We start from the raw sequence: 19,451 nt of genomic DNA, 5'->3' as shown, positions 1-19,451 counted from the left end.
CCAGACATTTCAAAGACAGTCTGGCAATTTCTTAAAAATTTAAACATATACTTACCCTGTATGACCCAGCAATTCTAGTCCTAGGTATCCACCCGAAATAAATGAAAACATGCGTCCATACAAAGACGCGAATGTTCATAGCAGTGTTTTTCATAAAAGTAAAAAACTGAAATGAGCCAAATGTCCATCAACTGGTGAGAGATAAATAAAACATATCTATTTGTACAATGGGGTATTTTCAGTATTGAAAAGGAATGAACTATTGATACTTGCTACAACATCAATAAGCCTCAAAAATATTATGCTAAATGAAAGACCCAGAAGTAAAAGACTATATATTATTCTGTTTATATAAAATTTCTAGAAAAGGCAAAACTATAGAAACAGGAAGTATATCTGAGGTGCCCTTTAAGGTCCAGGTAGAGAGATGGGATTGACTACAAATGGATGAAAGGGAATGCCTGCAGATGATGGAAGTGTTCTAACCTGAATGGTAGCGATGGTTGCAAAACTTTAGTAAATATGAATTTACTAAAAATTATTTAACTGTCACAGAGGGTGAATCTTATGTAAATAATACCTCAAGGAACTGTTTAAAGAAAGAAAAGACAAATCTAAAACCACAATAAGATACTGCATCACATCCTATAAAATAACAACAAAACAAAAATGCAACATCTCAAAGAGAGCAGTGTTATTTAGAACGGCCGAAAGGTGGAAGTGACCCAAATGTCCATTGACAAAGGGATGGACAAACAAAATGTGTGCGGTACAGTGGAATACTCTCAGCCTTAAAAAGGAAGTAAATCCTGACACATGTTACAACATGGATGAACCTTTTGCTAAGTGAAATAAGACAGTCCTATATGACAATCAAATATATATGATTCTACTTATATGAGGTATAAAGTACTCAAACTCAGAAAAACAGACAGTAGGATGGTGATTACCAGGGGCTTGTGGTAAAAAGGAAGTGATGTTTAATGAATTTGTTGTTTCAAATTTGCAAGCTGAGAAAGTTCTGGAGATCTATTTCACAACAATGTAAATACACTTAATGCTACTAAGCTGTATACCTGAAAATGGTTAAGATGATAAATGTTATGTTATGTGTATTTTACCACAATAAAACAAAGAAAAGAAAAATAAGGGATGGTATTTGGGCCATGCTAAATCTGAAGTTTAAAAACAGAATGCTTGTCTTAGCCAGTTTGGCTCAGTGGATGGAGTGTCGGCCTGCAGACCGAAGGGTCTTAGGTTTGATTCCGGTCACGTACCTTGGTTGTAGGCTTCTCCCCAGCCTGGGCCCTGGTCGGGGCTCGTGCGGAGGCAACCAATCGATGTGTTTCTCTCACACTGCTATTTCTCTCTGTCTTTCCCTTTCTCTTCCACTCTCCCTAAAAACCATTCAAAACATATCCTCGGTTGAGGATTAGAAAATAAATAAAAATAAAAACAGAGTGTTCTAAGGTAGTATAGTGGTAAACAGAGAGAAAAATCCCAAGGGGAAGGTGAAGCAGACCAGTCATGGCCACTTGTAAACAATTACCCTCCTAGGACTAAGCCTTGACTTCTGCTGTATTAAATAATGTTTCTCCTTACTGCATCAAAATCAATCATATGGCATATGACATATGGAAGGCTGTTCAATGACACTAATCATAAGAGAAATTCAAATTAAAACACAACGAGAGCCCTGGCTGGTGTGGCTCCGTTGGAGCGTCCTCCCATACCCCATGCACTGGAAGGTCACAGAATTGATTCCCAGTCAGGGCACATGCCTGGGTTGTGGGTTCCATCCTAGATGGGGTGTGTGTTGGAGGGGGTGGTGGTGGGGGGTGGCTTCATCATTAATGTTTCTCTCTCTCTCTCTCTCTCTCTCTCTCTCTCTCTCTCTCTCTCTCTCTCTCTCTCTCCCTTCTTCCCTCTCTGAAACCAATTAAAAAGAAAACCAATGATAACCACCACACACCTGTCAAAATGGCTATCATCAATAAATCAACAAACAACAAGCATTGGCCAGGATGTGGCAAAAAGGGAACCCTCATGCACTGTTGGTGGGAATGCAGATTGGTACAGCCACTGTGGAAAGCAGTATGGCATTACCTCAAAAAATTAAAAATGGAACTGCCTTCTGACCCACTGACCCCAAAGAAATATATCCCCCCAAAAATCCGAAACACTAATTCAAAAGAATATATGCACCCCTATGGTCATTGCAGTGTTATTTACAATGGCCAAGATTTAGAAGCAGCCCTTGTGTCCATCAGTAGGTGAGTGGAGAAAATTACACAATGGAATACTACTCAGCTGTAAAAAAAAGAAGGGAATCTTACCTTCAGCAACTGCATGGATGGACCTGGAAAGTATTATGAAAAGTGAAATAGTCCAGTCAGAGAAAGACTAGTACCATATGATTTCACTTATATGTGGAACCTAATGAACAAAATAAACTGACCAAGTAGAGACAGGGTTGTGGATACAGAAGACAGGCTGATAGCTGTCAGAGGGGAGGGAGTTGGTGGCTGGGTAAAAAGGGTGAAGGGATTAAGCAAAGAAAAAAAGACTCATGAGCACAGACAACAGTATGGTGATTGCCAGAGGGGGGAGGGGAGTAGAGGGAGGTACAAGAGGGCAAATGGGGGATAAATGGCGATTTAAGGAGACAACTTGTGGTGGTGAACACACAATACAATATGCAGATGGTGTGTTGTAAAACTGTATATCTGAAACCTATATAATTTTATTAACCAATGTTACCCAATAAATTCAGAAAAAAAAGAAATGTAACGGTGATTAACTGCTAATTAAATAAATGAGGTATAAGGACTATGTGGTTAGATAATTAGATCTTAAGCAACAGCAAATTGCTTGAAATTAGGTTAGCAGAGAGTCTATCAGAGACATCAAGAGCTGGAAGTTTTATAAACATGTTTTGACCAAAAGAAACAACTAATTTCTTTCAGAGACTTAGAAGTAGGAAAAGTTGCTCGAGTGCTGATGATAGCTGCACTGGTTTTGTCCGAGATTTATTTGACAAACCTTGTTTACTTACTATTCTCAACTCACCATGAAAATAACGCAACGAACTAATCAAGGAAATATGTCTGACACCTAGTGGAAGCTCTAGGTACTGTAGGTATGTGACTAATTCTCTGAAGAAACATAAAAGAGTGGGTGGGTGGGATATATGACTGTTTATGACTGTATATAAATCACAATTAGTGTCCTTCATTCGTTCAATGTATTTTAGTGTCTACCATGCACCAAGGACTGTTCTAGGCACTGATAATTCGGTGAAGAACAAGACAGAGTCCGAGCCTTTGTGAAATGATTTACTTTATCCCAAGGAAAAGACTTTAAAAGTTTAGAATACAGTGTTTATGGCATCCTAACCTCTAAAAGCCATTTCAGACACATTATTATTAACAATATCCTCAGATAATTAAGATAAGTTTTATTATCACCAGTTTCACAGAAAAGCAAACTGATGACTCTTGACATATATCTGGATTTTTAATCTAGTTTTTCTCCTATCATTTCACACTGTGTCCCTTCTATTTTTCAACCACCGAAATCACAGTCATTCAATGTTCTCTCTCGATTGTAAAACTAACCACCGGGTGCAAACAACGGTTCCATTACTGTACGTTTCCCTAATAACAGTTTTTCAGCATGTGAGGAAACTGAGGTGCATAGGTTAGGCGCTCTAGACGCTCTAGTCCCGCACTCAATATACTATCTCGCTAACGCTGTTTCCTGCTCTGTTATAGATTCACGACACTTATACAGCAAAGGTTGCTGTGAAGGTTAAGAAAAAGGTGAGCAAAGGGCTCAAAACACTATGGGTGATCCATAAATATCAACAGCTCTTGAATCTCAAATTCATGAGGCTCTGAATAAATCTCTACTCTATGTCCAAAATGAAATGTAAGCAGTTAACACCACAATATACTTTACCCCTGAAGTTCAATTCCTTTGCCAATTTTTCATTTAGGTTTTAATTTTATTTCTGGGTGTGCAATAATGGTAAAAACCTATGATTTTTTTTTTTTTTATGTTACAACCTTTTCTCCATCTCCATTATCACCGTGATCATCCAAGCCACTATCATCTCTCACCTGACCAACGGGCAAAAAAACAAAACAAACGCTGGTTGGCTCTTCTTTTTCACCCTCGTCCCGCTGCCTGTTTCCACACAGTAGGCAATAAGTTTTCTTAAATACAGAATTCAACAGGTCCCTCTCCTACCTAAAACCCTTCAGTTTGGGATAATGTCCAAAATCTCAGGTGGCCTTCACCTAGTCTGCAGCCTTCAGGTGGCCCTGGGTCCTCGCTCTCCCTCTGCTGGGAGTGCTCCTCCCATTGCCCTCCACATGCCTAATCCCTATTCATCTGTTCAGCTTCACCCTAAATGTTATTCATCACAAAAGCCTTTCTTAAACTGCCAATAAGATAAAAAAAAATTTTTTTAAAGACATAAGGTAAAGACTTCTTGATAGAAAATTACACATAGAGGACAAATATGTGATTTATATGATTTCTCAGAGCTTCAAAGTGAGTATCAATTGCTAAAAGGAAAGCAAAATTAAAACTGCAACAAAATCATCAGGAAAATAATGGAGCTGGGACAAATGGCTACCCATTTTGAAAAAAAATAAACTTAGATCCTCTCTCATATCTGACAACAATAAAAAAGGGGGGGCAGAAATGAGAAATTTTTTCTAACAGATATTTTTATTACTTTGAGGTGAGAACATTATTTTAAATATGAAAGGGAAGCCACAAACCATGAAGAAGAAATTTTAACAAATTTGACCTTTAAATTAAAAATTTGAGTAAGAAAAATAAAGTTGAGTCATTTACAAATTTAGATACATTTTGCAGCATGTATTCTAATAATAATACTGGATGTAAACTGTAATTAAAAAGTAAAATTTTTTTAAAAATCCAGCTTACAATTTTCAAGAAGCATACTTGAAAAACCCAAGGACACAGAAGGGTGGAAAGTACAAGGGTGGGAAAGTTATACCTGGCACATACCTAGCCAAAGACATGAAAAGACATTACTAGCAGATAAAATAAACTTGAGAACAAATAGAATTATCAGGAATAAAGAGAGTCACCACATTAAAATAAATTTTCCATTTTCTAGTGAAATGTATAATTTGGAAAAAGTAAGTAAGGCTATAGAAGATTTGAATAATGTGTTTAAAAAACCTGACTTCATAGACATATAATCAGTTATTTACTACAAATTCTGCACCCAACTAGCATAGAATAAATGCTATTTTCAGCTTTACTTGGAACCAATAAAAACTAGATTATATGTTAGATAATAAGTATGCATCAACAAATTTAAAATAACTAAATAATGTAGACCAAAATGAAATTAAACTAAAAATTAATAACAAAAAGGGACCTAGAAAACCCCCACATATTTGGAAAATAAGTATACTTCTCAAAGAAGAAATCATAACAGATCTTAGAAAATATTTAGAACTAAACAAAAAAATTATATAATGAACCTTGGGATACCAGTCAGGTAGTGCTTAAGGAAATTAACAGCCTTAAATGTGTATATTAGAAAAAAAACAAGTTGAAATGAGTAAACTACCGTGTCTTTAAAGAAGTTAGAAAAGGAGTAGCAGAAGAAACTATAAAATAAATAAAGATAAGGATGAAAGCAAATGAAATTTAAAAATATAATACATACAATAAGAAAATCATCAGAACCAAAAGTTGGTCCTCTGAAAGTCCAATAGATTAGACAAACCTATGGCAAGATTTTTCAAAGAATAAAAAAGATAAAGTGAAAACATAAATACACGAAAGTAGGAATGTAAAAGGGACATTAGCACACAATCTGTAAATAAAATATTACAAACTTTGTACCAATAACTTTGAAAATTTAGAATAAACTGACAAATTCCTACAAATATAAAATGTTCCAAAGTGATTCAAAAAGAAATAAAAATAGTCATATAATTATTTTTAAAAATTGGAATTACCCATTAAAAAGCTTCCCACAGAGAAGGCTAAGGGGTAAATAACTCCAACCCTAGGCTCTTCTAAAAGATATAAACAGAGAGAATGCTCAAGTTTTTAAAGAAAGCAAATTTTGTCCTAAAGAAAAAACAAACAAACAACAACAAAAATAAGCGAAATTACAGAACAACTGAACTCATAAACATAGGAAAAAGGTAAACAAAATATTAGCAAATGAAAGCAAGTAGTGTATTAAAAGGAGAGTTGATTTATATTTATTCCAGGGTTGTTTAAAAAACAAAAAAATGTAATTCATTACATTAATAGAATAAAGAAACTCATATGATCATCTCAATCAAGGCAGAAAAAGTAATAAAATTTGAAATCCATTCATGACAAAAAGAAAGCAGTCTTAGTAAACTAGTAATAAAAGGAAACCTCCTTTACCTGATAAACAGTTTATACAAAGACTACATCACATAACATACGAAACGAATGCTGAAAGCATTCTCTTTGGGATTAGCAATAACACAAGAATGCCTATTAAACTGCTTCTATTCAATATTGCACTGGAGGTTCTAGCCAGCATTCTAAGACCAAAAGCGGGGGAAAGTATGATTAATGCTTAAAAGTATAAGGAGGGGAAAGAGGAAACAAAGCTGTCACTATTTGCAGGTGATATAATTATTTAGAGAAAATCCAAAAGAATCTGAATACAAATTACTAGAACTAATGAGCAAGTGAAGCAAGATGACTACATAGTGGATTAAAGTACAAAACCAATTTGCATTTCCATACACCAGAAACAAATAGTTAAGGCACATAGTTCCAAAAAAGATAGCATTTGCACAACCATATACATTTGCCAAAACTTAGAGAATGGTACACTTAAAGTGGATGTATTTTATTGCATGTAAATTATATCTTTAAAAAACTGTAGGTAACGCATAATGCTAAGTGAAATAAGTCAGTTGGAGAAAGATAAATATCACATGATCTCACTCATTTGTAGAATATAATGAACAACATACACTGATGAACAAAAACAGATCCAGAGACAGAGAAGCATCGATCAGACCATCAAACCTCAGAAGGAAGGCAGGGGAGTGGGGGAAGGGGGAGAGATCAACCAAAGGACTTGTATGCATGCATATAAACATAACCGATGGATACCAGACATTAGGGGTGTGAGGACACGAGCGAGGAGGTGGGGGGGGGGAGGGAGGAGAAGGACACATATGTATTATCTTAATCAATAAAGAAAATTTTAAAAAAACTATAGGACAAAAGGTACCATTTGCAACAGCAACAAGTGTAAAGTATACAACAATTAATCTAACATATATAAGGCCTATCTGGGGAAAATTATAAAGTTTTATTGAACTCTAGCTGGTTTGGCTCAGTGGATAGAGCGTCGGCCCACAGACTGACAGGTCCCAGGTTTGATTCCAGTTAAGGGCATGTACCTCAGTTGCAGACTTGATCCCTGGCCCTCAGAGAGCAACCAATTGGTATATCTCTCTCATATCGATGTTTTTTTCTCTGTCTCTCCCCCTACCTTCCACTCTCTCTAAAAACTCAATGGAAAAATATCATTGGGTGAGGCTTAACAACAACAAAAAATAAAACTTTATTGAAAGACATACAGGGATATCCTATATAATAAAAGGGTAATATGCAAATAGACCAAACGGCAGAACAACCAAACAACCAATCAGAGTGAAATATGCTAAGGCTGCTCAACCGCTTGCTATGATGTACACTGACCACCAGGGGGCAGACAGTCAACTGGTCGACCAGTAACTATGACATGCACTGACCATCAGGGGGCAGATGCTTCAACCGGTAGGTTAGCTTGCTGCTGGGGTCCGGGTGATTGGGACTGAGACGGGCCAGACACACCCTGGAGCCCTCCTGCAATCCCCTCCTGGCCTGACGGTGCACTGGTGGGGTCCCTCAGCCTGGCCTGCACTCTCTCCCAATCCAGGGCCCCTCGGGGGATGTCAGAGAGTCAATTTCAGCTGGATCTCAGAGGCCACTCCCCCTGGGAGGGTGCCAGATGCAGGGCGCATGGCTGGTGAGCACTGCTGTGGCAGTGAGTGCCTCTCCCTATTGGGACTGATTGGGCGTGAGTCTGTGGCAGGCACAGGGGGGCCGGGATGAGAGCAAACGGCAGGTAGGATCTGCAGGCAGCGTTGGAATGCGGGTTTCGGCCTGATCCCTGCAGGCCACCCAGAGGGACCCCACCTGTGCATGAATTCATGCACCAGGCCTCTAGTCTATAATAATAAAAGTGTAATATGTAAATTAGACTGGACGACCTGCCGGACAAAGCCGCGGGGGGGGGGGGCAAGCCCCTTGCACAAATTTTGTGCATCAGGCCTCTAGTATTTAAATAAATGGAAAGACATAAGACATCCATGGAATGAAATATTTAATATTGTAAAGAGGTCAATTTTTCCCCAATTTGATCTTTAGATTCAAATTATCAAAATCCAACAAAATTTTATGAGGAACTCAGTAAGTTGATTCTAAACTTTATATGAAAGAGCAAAGGACAGACACGACACTCTTTAAAAAAGATTACTTACTCCCTTATAGTAATTAAGATAGTGTGATACAGGCATAGGGATAGACAATTTAACCAAAGGAACAGAAGAAAGAGCCCGGACACCACACTATGTCTGTTTGGAAATGTAATTTATGAAAGTGGTGGCATTATAAGACAGTGAGGAAACTAGGGATTATCCAATAAATAACTCTAAACGAGTTATTATTCAAAAACAGAGAAAGAGAGAAAGAGAATTACATATCCTAATTACACTATACAGAAAAATCCACTTCAGATGAAATAAAGACATAAGTGGATAGGGACAGTCTCAAAACTTAAAAAGGAAAAAAAAGAGAGAGAAAAAAACAACAACAGCCCTAAGTGGTTTGGCTCAGTGGATAGAGCGTTGGTCTGCGGACTGAAAGGTCCCAGGTTTGATTCCCGTCAAGGGCATGTACCTTGGTTGTGGGGATGTGCATGAGGCAGCTGATTGATGTTTCTAACTCTCTATCCCTCTCCCTTCCTCTGTGTAAAAAATCAATAAAATATATTAAAAAACAAAAACAAAAGAAACAGCAACACACTACAATGTTGTACCAGACAGGACTTTTTTTAAATATAAAAAATACAATATAAAAAAAAGAAAGCAATGGGAAACTGATTAAAAAAAACAACAAGTCAGAAAGTCGGTGCAATGATAAGGTCAGCAGGCGTGCTTCTGAGCCATCAGTGCCGTGTGAGAGAGAGGTTCCCACTGAACTCTGAAGAGAGAACAGTGCACAGGGGTCATGAGATTGGAACTACACAAAAGAACACACGGAATCACAGCTCACTGTTTGACTCTGTAGTAAGTGGTATTAACTGTGAATGCTGTGATCTGGTTTTCAACTTTTAGATTTAACCCTTACTAAATCTCAGAAGGCTGACAGAGAAGGGAACTGACATAGAAATAGCATCAGTTTTGACAATAAAAGTAAAGGCATAGATGACAGAGGTTAGGAGGCAAAAGGAGACGGGAGAAATAGAAACTATTAATTTTCTCTTTTTACAGAGAAGTCAAAAGAAGTTACAAGAAATAGAGGTTAAGGCTATTATTTAAAATTACAAAGTTGACCAACTTAAAAAAATGGTGATATAATTATGAAAAACTGGAGTGGGTTGATATATACAGTTATAAAGGTTGGTTACTTATACCACAGAAGGGATTCAGTAATGTCCCAAAACTGGTAAGTCAAGAAATGGTGCTCTACATGTATTATTTAGCGATATGGAGGTATCCACCAGCAGATCTAAAAGCCAAATAAAAGACAGTGAAGTGGGGGAGGATGTACTGCGCTTCATTTTAAGCTCTTCTGCATCACTGAATTTTCAAATCACATGTTTGTATTAGTCTACTATCAGGTAGGTGAAAGAAAATGAATGTCTACTCCAACAGAAAAACTTCTAATACCTGATAAAGACTCATGATCAAAAAGCCTACCAACTTTATCCAACTGAGTAAACTTAATATCATCATTCAATTCAGAATAAAGAGATTGTAATAGAGTCTGAATCTTATTCTTCTTTGTTCTCCTCCTCCTTATTTATACTAACATTTTTGGTCCCTTTAGCTTTCTAGCATGAATAATCAATTAAAAATTACATATATATATGACACTAGTTTTGTTTATAAAATATAGCCTTATGTTTCCTCATTTTCTCTCAACACAGAAAGAGTAAATCAGATTTTCATTCCCATGTGGTCTAAAGTTACACTAAGTTTTAAAACCTATGGGCACTGCTGCTCTAGAGAAGAAATGATCTCCACCACTGATTTAAGGGAGGCGCACACCAAACGAAAGACAACCTTGCTAACCCAGCACAGTAACTACCCTTCAACTACCCTCCAATCTTTCTGTTGGAGGCTGGTATGCGTTCCTTAGACTTCAGGACTCAGGAGCTAGGTTTCCATGTAGACATTTGTGGCGATTTAAAGAGATGAAAGCTTGAAGTCTAAGTTCCCCCAAAACCAGAAGGTTAAATGTTTATGTTCGGTGACATTTAGTTTTGATCCAAGAAAACTTAGCGAGGTCTCCAGTTCAGGCTCACCCACATCCATACCCAGGTCTGTACTTACACGATATTTGCAAGGTCAAGTGGTTTCTCAGGTTGCTCAGGAAAAACAGGGTGCGGGGGTTCTCTGGTGGGTACACACCCCAAAGATTTACTAATTGCATGGCCCAGCTTCTTCGCAGGGGATTTCTGTGTCAAAGCAGAAAATAAGCAAATAAGGAATTAAAGAAATGAGGAACTAAATCTTCAAAGAATTTCAAAAGAAATGGAGGCAAGAGCTATAGGAAAAAGCTTTTCAAATACAAACTAAGTTTCATTATAACCAACATCAATGGGTTCTGCAGAAAGGAATCCACAGTTGTCCCAGGATCACCTGTGGTCCTTCACGTCTGTTTCCTTTCCCACCTCTACATGCAGTCATACTACCAACTTCCTGTTAACTTTCCTTTTGAACGTCCCTATGTACCCTTTGCATACAGTCCCTCTTTTTGGTAAGATGTTAATTCCCTCACTGGAGTCAGAAATATTTGTTGGGCTAAAATGCTGAGAGCTCGTGGCTTTTTAATCTTAGCAAATTAGCTGACTAAAATGTGCCTATTTAGAGAATATTCCCAAAATAAATGTGAGGCAGAAAATTTGGTGTTAAGGTTCTGGCTATGAGTACAGGTGCAAATGAGTACCCTCACAGACAGGCAGTGCACATCAGACCTGTGACTACATTACGATATGCTGAGGGATGAAAAGAAGTTGGCAAACTAGTACTAATATATTTCTGTGGAATGCAGAACAATACTCGCCAAAGCCAAAAATGATCAAGTCTAAGATTTAATAGTAAATAGCACCAGGTAAGCAATATGCCACAATTAAGTTTTCATTACTTACAGGAGACTTTTTACAGGATCCTGGTTTTGTTGTCCACCCAATTCCCTGTAAATAACACTGTTGTCTGTAGTTTTCTTGGTAGGATATTAACTGCAGAGAAGTTTAAACACTTCATTCTACTGCCTCTGCAGTGCATGACCGTATGCACCACCTTGACTGGGAAACAACTTGCTTGCAGCTGTGTACCACATCCACCACTCTCCATTTAACCTTCATACGCTGCGTGCGTGTATTTTAACACAAAATAAGCAAAAATCTGTTTGCCTTTAAGCAAAGTTAGGTGAAGTTGGTTAATACCTTGTTCAAAATAAAGATGGGATAATAACGATTTCTTCAGAAATTTCATATACTGACTCCAAATCACCTACCACTATCCCTTTCAACCCATTAAATTCTGGGGCAAGTCTAAATGTAATCTAATTTCCTGAAAACCATACAAAGCTAAACAAAGCAGAAATTCTGAAAACGGCCCCCGTAATGTGATTGATTGCTCCTCCTCTATCCCATCACCTACACTGTCCCCAGATATGTCAGTCTTCTGCTTAAAATCTCTCAAGGATGACAATCACTTATAAAATAAGATCTAAATAAATGCCATCATAGTCCATAGCTTTCATGCTGGGCTCCTGGCTCTCTCCTCAGCCTTCCCCTCACACCAGCATAAATGACAAGCTGCTCAGGTGAACCCAACACACCGTGTCCTCCTAGCTCTTGGCACCTAGGCACCTGTCCTTCTGAGGGCTGCCTTCTTGGCCTGTTTCTCTGGAAATGTTCGTCAGCTCTCAAGGCTGCTTGCAGGTGCCTATTCCTCTGTGAAGACTTTCCTCACCGCTCCATACGTCAGCGCCCACCTTCTGAGCCACCCGTGTGCCATGTACGGATTTCCACTGGTGCACTTCCCATGTCCTAGTGCACTTTTTAACTTACGTGCCTATCTCTGTTAGACTGGTGCTCTTGAAGGGTAGGATCTACATTTTATTCATTTGTGTATTTCTAGAACCTGCTCTATAACAAAATACATTATTTGAACAAATAATTTGCCTCCATGAATTTTTCCTGAGCAAAACACATATGCTTTATTTTTTGAGTTATGATACAAGTAGGAGACAATCAGAGGACACCAGAGAATATCTAAATTCGCCTTTACAACTACACACAACATCTGTAAGCCATGTATTAATTTCATGACTTTGTGCTCTGTCTGGGAACCACCTGGGCCATTATTCATGCAACTGTGAGATGGATTAGCATATAGACTGCTTTAGCTGCATCCTGAGTAATAACAGCCATGAAATCACAGGTTCCATACATATATTTTACAATAAACATTAAAATAACTACATGACTGTTAAAATAAAAAATGTTTCCTTTTGCCCCACCTCATACTCTCCAGCAGTGCTTTTGAAAATACTCCTTTAAATCAAGGCTTAAGATTAGATCCAATTTCAAGTCTCAAAAATATAGATAGAAAGGTAAAAATCAATACAGCAAAGTCAATTCTAAATTATTAGAGTATATTAAGAAAGGCTTGATATGTAGATAAGGAAAAAATTAGAAATAAATATTCATTGGAATTAGGATATTAACTGTGGGCTAGCACCAAAACAAAAAGGGTGTTACCCTGAAAACGTCAAAGATGCACATTCAATTAGATTGTCTAAATCTATATATATATAAAAGCCTAAACGACTGTTACGACTGGTCGACCAAACCACCGTTCGCTATGACGCACACTACCAGGGGAAGACGCTCAACACAGGAGCTGCCCCCTGGTGATCAGTGCACTCTCACAGCCAACCTCCGTGGTCCCTCCCCCCAGTGGCCCGATTGGCCCCGACTGCCGGCCACAGTGAAGGACTGCACCGTGCACGAATTTGTGCACCGGACCTCTAGTAGGTAAATAAAATATTTCCTTATAAAGATCTCAAAGACTGGATTCTGATATAGACCTGAAGTGAATTTCATGGTGGAGCCTGGTTAAGAGGCTTACGAGTAACAAAGCCTGTAGCAAGGTTCGAAAACTGCTGCGATGGCAAGGCGGGGGCATTACCTCATCTGCTCCTTGGTCCCTAGGACAACACCCACACTTGGTAGCCAGTCACTGAATATTTATGGCTCTGAAGAAGGGAGTGAGGGAGGAGGAAAACATCCAGGCTGAGAGACTGGTGTCTCCCACACCTCATTACGCTGCTCTGCCTCCTCCTCACTCCGACTCTAAAACTGATATATGAAGAAGCCTTACCCTAGGAAATTAAATCTCCTCCAAACACTTTTAGGCAATGATTTTCAACTTTTATGCATTTTTAATACCCTAATCTACTTCACCTAGTTTCAAAACAATTCCTACCGTCTCTTAAATTTTTAAACTATCTATTTTTACAATTAAAAAATATATCAGAGTGTATAAAACATACATGTACAGTTTAAAAAGTTATAAAACATATATACATCTACCCACTATTCTTCCTGAGAAATAGAACATTATAGTCAGTTTGAAGCCTCGCTACGGGTCCTTACCTAACGGCCCACGCCCACTGCCGGCTCCTCTCCTGATAATCAGTGTCCTGGATTTTGTACTAATCGTTTCCTTCATTTTATTCTTTTAGCAATTATGCGTAAATAATATGGTTCATTTACTATATGTCTAAAACCTATATAGGCTTACATTTTTTTTCCTGCAACTTGCTACTTTCACTCAGAATTATGCTACAATTCATCCATACTGACATATGTAATGTAATTCATTCATTTATTTTCACTGTTTGATTGTACTTCATTACTTAATTACATCCTAATTTATATATTCATTCCACTGCCAATGGACATTTGGGTAGTTTCCATTTTTCCCCTAATTTATAATGCTGCTATGAACTTTCTTGTCCATGACTCCTGGTGGCCATATGTAAGAATTTCCTAACAGTGGAATTACTGGGTCATGAGTTATGCACATTCGGTTCCACCAGGCCCTGCCAACTTGTGTTCACGAAGCGGCTGCAGTGCCTCCCGCCTCTCCACACTCCGGCCAGTCCTTGTTACTAGTATTGTCAGACATTTTACTACTTGCCAATCTGGTGGATGATAAATAGTCTGTGGTTTTACTTTGTAATTCCTTGATGACTAAAAGACTGAGAAACTTCTCCTGTGTTTATGGGCCATTTGTGTTTCTTCGTCTGTGAAATTCCTGTTCCTGTCTTTGGCACCGTGTCTCGCTGGGCTGCCGTTTTCTTAGTGATCTATCAGCTCTTTTATGTTTTTTGTATGTTAACTCAATGGAAGTTATGACTTGCAAACAACTACTTTAAGGCTTGTTTTTCACTTTATTTGTCCTTTATTAAGTCATCTTTAAATATAACATCAGTCCCAATTTATTAATATTTTCCTTTATATAGGGCAGTGATGGCGAACCTTTTGAGCTCGGCGTGTCAGCATTTTGAAAAATCCTAACTTAACTCTGGTGCCGTGTCACATATAGAAATTTTTTGATATTTGCAACCATAGTAAAACAAAGACTTATATTTTTGATATTTATTTTATATATTTAAATGCCATTTAACAAAGGAAAATCAACCAAAAAAATGAGTTCGCGTGTCCTAGTTTCGCCATCACTGATATAGGGTGTCCCCCAAAAATGTATACACACTTTAACAGTTCATAACTCAGTTAATTTTCACTCGTTTTCAGGTATAACTGATTTGAAATAATGGGGGAAGCAAGACTAAGCTTGGAACAAAGTATCCTAAAGTGCCACTAGACTTTTTTTTTTATGGAGATATATAAAAGATAACGTTTATGGTACAAAACCAGCAACAGTCAACAAATTGAGGGCACACAAATACCGAACAAAATAATTCTTGATGTTGGCAATTCCACTACTTCACATTATCAGCAGTGTCTGGACTGGAACAGTCATCAGTTTGAAAGCAGGCACTGACACAAAAGGTATTCATTTCTATAGATTCTTTTATTTTTATTTAATATATTTTTATTGATTTTTTTACAGAGAGGAAGGGAGAGGGATAGAGAGTTAGAAACATCGATGAGAGAAAAACATCGATCAGCTGTCTCCTGCACATCCCACACTGGGGATGTGCCTGCAACCAAGGTACATGCCCTTGACCGGAATTGAACCTGGGACATTCTTTTAAATTTTGAAAATGAACTGTATGCTACTAACGACTTTATAATCAAAGTGTGTATGCATTTTGGGGTGACACCCTGGATTTTGTACTTTTGTATCTTAAGAAATATTTCCCCCTGTAAGATTAGAATGATAGTGTTCCACATTGTCTTCTCAAGTTTTATAGTTTTTACATTTCATATTTGTTTAAATCTACTTAGAAATTTGGGGTTTTATAGATAGGAGGAAAGAATCCAACTTTATTCCACACGGATAATCAATTGCCTCAAGATCATTAAATAACTATGCCATTATTTTCCAACTACATATTCTATTTCTATCCCTGTGCCAGTGTCAGATGATTTAGTTGTGTTTTTTTTTTCATTTTAATTTCGTTTTTTGGGCAACTATAGTCTTTAAGTTGACTCTTCCATTTTTCCGCCCCCCTGAAATGGAAGTAATGTTTATTAAGAAATTACTGCCCTTGTTGGTTTGGTTCAGTGGATAGAGCATCAGCCTGCGGACTGAAGGGTCCCAGGTTTGATTCTGGCCAAGGGCATGTACCTTGGTGGCGGGCACATCCCCAGTAGGGAGTGTGCAGGAGGCAGCTGATCGATGTTTCTCTCTCCCTCTTTTCCCCTCCCTCCCTCATCCCACTCTCTACAAAAAAAAAAAAAAGGAAAAAATATCCTTGGTGGAGATTAACAAAAAAAAAAAAAAGAAAGAAAGAAAGAAATTAGTGTCAGGCACCCGGTAGGTGCTTTGCACACATATATAGGCTCACTTAACCCTCCAATAGTCTTATAAATTAAATGTTAACGGTCTCAATTTTACACGTGTGAAAACTAACGCTCACATAAATAGGCCCATTTCACTCTTCTCATGGTACAACAGGCCAACAGGTAGAACTACTCAGAGTAAGAACTCAGAGGCCACACGGAAGTTGGGAGAGACAGCCTGAGACAGTGAGACATTCTTGCAGGGAGTCAGAAATAGACGAGGGACGCCGAGTACCACAATGGGAGTCACAGGGGAAGCTGGGCTGAGCTGGGTGTGGGGACAGAGTTTCCAACTGAGGGGCAGGCTCCGAGGGGGAGGGCGGGAGGTGACTCATGCTGTGACCGCTGCCCTGTGTTCCTGTGCCAGGGCTGCAACTGTTTTCCTCACATTGCCATCCGAAAAAGAAAGTTTTTTTGAGCTCAAATGACTGTATTTTCAATCAGCCTCGAGCCAATTCCTTGCAAAGCACAGTCTTCAGCCCAGGGAACATGCTGACAGGCCCTGACACTTGGGAGCACAACAGCCAAATGGAAAAAGCTCAGGATGGTGCCTCGGAGGCCATTCCTGTCATGTTCACTTCAAACCACTCTCTCTGAGTACATCACCCTGAGCAGCAAGCCACCGTCTGGGGGGATCCAGGTAGAAACATAAGCCTATGAAGTCCTCAGACAAGTCGGGAACCTCCTTGAGCTATTTTAATATGAACACTGACCACAATGTTAATCAGCATCTGTACCCTCATCCTGTAACTTAAAAATCCTATAGCTCTAAGCATGCCTCAACTGTGTTCATGTCATAGTTGGTTAGTACTTTGGTTGCATCTTACTTTAAGCCCACCAAAAGTAGTGATTATTATTTTATACATGATGCTTAAACTTATTCCCATTTACCAATTCCACTGTGTGCCATTTCTTCTTGTATCCCACTTCTTCCTCATTGCTTCGATTAATTCTCCCCAAAGTATATCCTTTATTAGTTCCTTCGGCAATGGTCTACGGGTAGCAAACCCATTGAGACTTTTTCTGAAACTATATCTTTATTTTTCCTTTGCTCTTGAACAGATTAGCTAGGTACAGAATTCTAGGTTGATCTTTTCATTTTATTCTTCAAACCCTTTAATCATCTTTCACATTTTCCATTTACCCTCTATCTGTGTTCAATATTCTCTACCCCAGTTAATTTCTTCAGATCTATTTTCCATTCCTTAATTTTTGCTGTAGCTGTCTCTAATTTGCTATTTAACCCCTTGACCGAGCTTAATCTTAGTATTTTTATTTCTCAAAGTTCAATTTGGTCCTTTCTTCATATTGGCTTGTTCCTTTTTTTTAAATGTCACTCTTCTAAACTTAATTCTATTCCATATTGCACTGGAGTTCTAGCCAGCATTAACAAGACAAAAAGGGGGAAACGTATGATTAATATTTAAAAGTACAAGGAGTGGGAGGGAGGAAACAAAGAAAGCTATCACTATTTTCAGGCGACATAATTATTATAGAAAATCCAGAAGAATCTGAGTATAAATTACCAGAATTAATGAGCAAGTTAAAGAAGATGACTATATAGTGGATTAAAATGCAGAAATCATTTGCATTTCCGTACACCAGCAACAAACTGTTGAGATACATATTTCAAACAAGATAGCATTTCCATGACTATACACATTTGCCTAAACTCATTGAATTACATACTTAAAGTGGGTGCGTTTTATTGCATGTAAGTTACATCTCAAAGAAACTATAGGAGAAAGGCACCATTTGCAACAGCGACAACAATGTAAAGTACATATACGAGACCTTTCTGTAAAAATGATAAAGCTGCACTGAAAGCCTGGAGGCAGTAGCTGAATCTCAGGGGCTCCACAGAAGTTGGGAAGGGAAAACAACAGCTTCAAAGGCACAGAAGTAAGAAGATGGGGTGAAACAAGCAACTGCAAATAGTTCAATATTGTCACAGTGCTGCCTGTGAGTGAAAGACAGACATGAAAACCCCAGACCAGAGGTGTAACTGTAAAAGCTTACAAAACATGACTCCACAGGAGTGAACGTCAGCGTGTTATCAACCATCTCTGGTTCAGAAGCTGCTCCTAGCATACACTGAGCAGGCAGCTCTCGGCTCCCATGAAGTCACCGTCTGCATAGCAGGACAGAATGAGGGAGAAGAGGGCCCAATACGTCAGGAGTTGGCAAACTAAGGGTCTCATCAGCTACAACAAAAGGTGCAGAGCCCACGAGTGCCATGGGAGGATATTCACCGGCAGCCAGAGGCCCAGAAGAGGCTGGAGGTGAGGGAGAGCAGGAGGGCTGGAAAGTGGAGACCTGCCATGAGCTGTTTTGTACAGCAGCTCTCTGTGCGGCCTGGAACATAACAGGCACTAGACATGTTTACTGAGGGAATACCAGGGCAGAAAGCTCTCTGCCTGGGGTGGACTGACCACTGCCTGACTACCCCTGGGTACACAGTAACTCCGATGCCTGTTACAAATGCTGCCACAGGCCAAGACAGGAACAGAGCCAGCAGTCGGTGTCACCCACGACACAGACACACCAGCCAGGAACCAAAGGCCACCGCCATGATTACCTAGCACTGCTCTGAAAAGGGGGTTCCCAAACTTGTCTGAAGATAAAAAAATAAATTCCTGCAGGGCTTGTTTAAAAAACAAAGCAGATTCTTTTGCCTCAACCCAGACCTACTAAGTTATAATTCCCAGGAGAAGAGCTTGGTACTTTATATATTTAAGAAGCAGCCAGATGACTCTTTTCAGGCAATTTCTGGAAGCACTTCTCTAAAAGTTCTTGCCAACACAAAGAGGTTAAAAAAAAAAGGTATAAAGACTGGAAAATGACTACGTTGTTTCCTAAAGACAACACAGTTATCTATCTGGAAGTTCCAAAAAAACCGAGTGAAAATTTATTGGAACAATGTATTGCAGAAAAGCCAGTGAAATTTCCAGATAGAAATGTCCGTAAGACCACTGAACACAGGCGTCTCAACCTAGAGAGGAAGCCTGGGCTGGAATTTAAAATGGCAGAGATTTATTGGTGTCCAGGGGGTCATCGCCAACCTGGAACTGCGTGAAAGCGT

General features: G+C 38.7%; 1 protein-coding gene across 8 annotated transcripts in view; it reads right to left on the bottom strand.

Moving 5' to 3' along the window:
* The window catches only part of DTNB (dystrobrevin beta), a 148,892-nt gene that overhangs the window by 78,608 nt on the left and 50,833 nt on the right, over positions 1-19,451 (bottom strand). For all 8 annotated transcript variants that reach the window (XM_015566381.1, XM_015566384.1, XM_006767508.2 and 5 more), the window contains one exon: positions 10,656-10,780. In XM_015566381.1, coding sequence (XP_015421867.1) covers positions 10,656-10,780 — 125 coding nt within the window. The remainder of the gene's footprint in view (positions 1-10,655; positions 10,781-19,451) is intronic.

This window comes from Myotis davidii, unplaced genomic scaffold, assembly GCF_000327345.1.
Source record: "Myotis davidii unplaced genomic scaffold, ASM32734v1 scaffold238, whole genome shotgun sequence".
In the NCBI taxonomy this organism is placed as follows: Eukaryota; Metazoa; Chordata; class Mammalia; order Chiroptera; family Vespertilionidae; genus Myotis; species Myotis davidii.
The sequence above is the reverse complement of the archived record's forward strand: the minus strand, read 5'-3'. Positions and strand labels throughout refer to the sequence as shown.